General features: G+C 37.1%; 1 protein-coding gene across 1 annotated transcript; it reads left to right on the top strand.

Annotated features, from left to right (window-relative positions):
• The first annotated feature begins 974 nt into the window (after positions 1-974).
• On the top strand, positions 975-2,833 carry LOC104886598 (scarecrow-like protein 23). Its single transcript, XM_010671058.4, has one exon. It carries the CDS (start codon positions 1,066-1,068, stop codon positions 2,347-2,349), a length of 1,284 nt encoding a protein of 427 aa, XP_010669360.1. The 5' UTR covers positions 975-1,065; the 3' UTR covers positions 2,350-2,833.
• The last annotated feature ends 936 nt before the right edge of the window (positions 2,834-3,769 follow it).

Here is a 3,769-nt window from a genome sequence, read left to right as displayed (position 1 = left end):
AAGATCACACTTTTTTGGGTGTTACTATACACTTATGCTATCAAATGTAATATGCACATATTGTAAGATACTATAAACTTATGCTATCAAATGTAATATGCATTGATTTATATCTCATATGATAAAGAACTCATAGTTTACTCAATGTTCCAAATTATTTATCTTACAGTGCACTTTTTTCAAACTCAGCCTTTATGAATGTTAAGTTCATGATAACGAATAATTTTAGACATGAATATGATCATATATCTTAACCAACCTTGTGTAACAAATATATTACCTTTCTCGATGGTCGATCTCATACAATGTAATGATATTAGAGTATAATATATCAAAACTGAACACAATTGCTATTTGTTGATCGATCGATCTCTTTTGTCATTTTATTTCCTCGATGATACAATACCCATCTTATATATTCAAAATACCTCTCCATATGAGCTCCCTTTGACTTAGAATCTCCGCTTGATTTTTTATTATTTATTTATAAGGTTATAACAAGATCTCTAAGCTGTCATACGCTATATTGGCAACTTTTAACACATTATTAGCTAATAATGTGTTAAAAGTTGCCAATTGAACTAAACATCTCTAAGATCTAGGCTATGTTCAGTTCATCTTATTTTTGCTTATTTCAGATCTAATCAGATCAGATCAGATCAGAAAAAATAAGTTCAGATCATGCTTATATTTAAAAATCATTATATCTTTCATTACATATTAGTAAAAATTATAATAATTGAATATTAATAAAGTACTCATAATCAAACAAGACCCCACATGACTATATTTTTTCTTATATATTGAGAAAAATCTAAAAGATAAGATCTTGTAATCAGAAAAAATAAGTTCAGATCAGATCAAATCAAAAAAAATAAGTTCAGATCAGATCAGATAAGTTCAAATCAGAAAATTTCAGGTGAACTAAACATAGCCTAGATCTTCCAATATTAAGAGAGTCTTCTTCTTATCTTAAATTCTTAGACTCTCTAGTCAATTCTCCTCCAAAAAGCCACTCCATTACTTCCACCTTTTTCTCTCTCCTATTTCTAATCACTCATAATCATGCTCGTGACTTTTCCTTCCTCCACTCACCCAAACTACTCTCTTCACCTCCACCTCCTCTCCCTCCTCCTAAAATGCGCACAACTCATCTCCGCCGGAAACCTCACCGACGCCGGCGATCTTTTACCGGAAATCTTCGAACTCTCCTCCCCATTCAACTCTCCGGCATCCCGTGTCGCCGCCTACTTCGCCACCTCTCTTCAATCTCACCTCCTCCTCAATTTTCTCTCTCCTCCACTTCACCACCAACTTCCATCATCACTAACTCTTATCTCCTCTCAACTCAACAACTTCCACTCATCACTACAATCCTACAATTCTCTCACCCCTTTTGTTAAATTCTCTCACTTCACAGCTAATCAAGCCATCTTCGACGCCCTCAACGGCTATGATCGTGTCCACGTCATCGATTTGGATATCATGCAGGGACTTCAATGGCCTGGATTCTTCCACATCTTAGCTTCTCGTACACGTAAGCTAACCTCGGTTAAACTCACTGGGTTCGGTCCTTCGTCCGAGTCACTCGCTCGAACCGGTGCTCGACTCGCTGAGTTTGCTGACTCGGTCGGGGTTCCTTTCCGGTTCAACCCGGTTCAGGGTCAAATCGGGAATTTATCCGCGTCGGACTTGAGTCGACTCAGTGTAGAGCCGAGTGATGAAGAGGTTACGGTCGTGCATTGCGTGCATCATGGGTTGTACGACATAAGTGGGTCCCATCTTGGTACGATGAAGGTGTTGAATAGGATAAGGCCTAGGTTAGTTACTATGGTCGAGCAAGATATTCACGTGTGTCAATGTCATAGTAGTAACAATAATAATAATAATAATAACGATAATATTAATACGACGTCGTTTTTCGAGAGGTTTGTGGGTGCATTGCGGTATTATTCTGCTTTGTTTGATGCGGTAGGAGAAGGATTAGATGAGGATAGTGTGGAGAGGCATCACGTGGAACATTATCTTTTCGGGAGCGAAATTCGGAACATTTTAGCAGGTGGTGGTGGTGGTGGTGGTGGTGGTGGTGATCACGGAGTGAGGAGGTGGGGCGAGGAGCTTATTCGGGCCGGGTTCGAACCGTTGTCGTTGGCGGGTAGCCCAGCGGCACAAGCTAGTTTATTGCTAGGGATGTTCCCATGGAAAGGGTACACTTTGATGGAAGAAAATGGGTGTTTAAGGTTAGGATGGAAGGATTTGCCTTTGATCACTGCCTCAGCTTGGCAACTTACTGATTTTAGTATTACTAATAATGGTATTACTAAGAATAGTAATGTCTTGAGGAGTTAGGGTAATTATTTTAGTAAATAATGAAAATTGATTGGAAGTTCATTATTGGTTTTTTTTTTAACAATTAAGGTATCCACCGCCGATAGCTAATTCTTTCGTTGCGGGTGCTTTACTTAAGGGTAAAAGACTGGTTAAGAATCTCTTTTCATTCCCAAAAATTGAGGATCGGAACCCCCAATCAATTAATTAAGAGATAGAGTGAACAATCACTATGTCAAGGTCACTTGATGAAAGGGAGAATTGCATGGGTTTGGGATGAATAATATTGGTGATGAGATTGAGAAGTACATATATGATTGTAAAGTTGGGTCAATGTTTTTTGAGATAATTAAGGGGAAAGTAAAAGAAAGAAAAAGGTACATTGATCAAACTTTTTGAGAATTTGGATTCCTTTTTTGTACTCGTCAAAAGTTGGGTTCAAAAGGTGGAAGACTTTTCACGTGTAATTATTATTTTTATATATATTCAATCATATTTTTGGTGAGAGTTTCTACGTGGGTATTTCTTTTACAGTATTTGTTAGTTTTGGGTGACTAAATTTAATTATGTATACTTAAATTTAATCATCTTCGAGACAATTATTGGGGTGAATCTGAAAGAGATTAAGATAGACATATCGCGTACGATTATTGTTGTGGCCTGTGGGCATTTGTCTGCTTGGCCCGGCACAGGGGTGTTATTTTGAAAAATCATTTTAGGATAAATGTATTTGAAGCGGTTTTCGGAAGTAGAAAATATAAATTTTTGCTAGTTTACTACTATTATAGCTAATTTTATCAAACACCAATCATTGTAAGAAAATATTTTAACAACTAGCTCTAAGGCTCTAACATATGAACACTAAAACTCTAAAAGTTAATGTAACAATCAATTTTTTATGCAATAGCTAACAACTATGATAATAGTTATTTGTTCCGAACCCTTCCTTGACTAGCAAATGTAAACAAGGCAACTGTAACTAGCTACCACTTCTCTTATTGAGTTGTTGGTAACTCAATAACATTGATTCAAGTGATATATGATATATAGTTGGGTTCAAAACGTTATCGAAACAACAATTTTTATCTACTGCATAGAGTAGAGAATTATGTGGGAGTCCAATGGTTGGAGCTCCCACCTCCGAAGCTCATGATCAGGAATCGACTCTCATCAACCCCCATATTTGAGAAGTTTGTGTGGATTTTTATTTATGGGTATAAGTCCCCACTTTCTAGTCTCTGAAAGTTTCTTTATGCGTTGGGATCCTCTTTTTACCCCGTAATTTATGAAAGTTGAACCTGCTTGGACTAGTAAATTACCGAAATACAAAAAACTGCAAAGAGTCGACCCTAGTACAGGAGGATCGGGTTAGTCCAACCTATGGTAGTACGGTGACGGGAAGAACTTTTACAGTGTGTTCCACTTTGCATTCGTGAGAAGG

The sequence above is a fragment of the Beta vulgaris genome, chromosome 2 (genome assembly GCF_026745355.1).
Source record: "Beta vulgaris subsp. vulgaris cultivar EL10 chromosome 2, EL10.2, whole genome shotgun sequence".
Taxonomy (NCBI): domain Eukaryota; kingdom Viridiplantae; phylum Streptophyta; class Magnoliopsida; order Caryophyllales; family Amaranthaceae; genus Beta; species Beta vulgaris.
The sequence above is the reverse complement of the archived record's forward strand: the minus strand, read 5'-3'. Positions and strand labels throughout refer to the sequence as shown.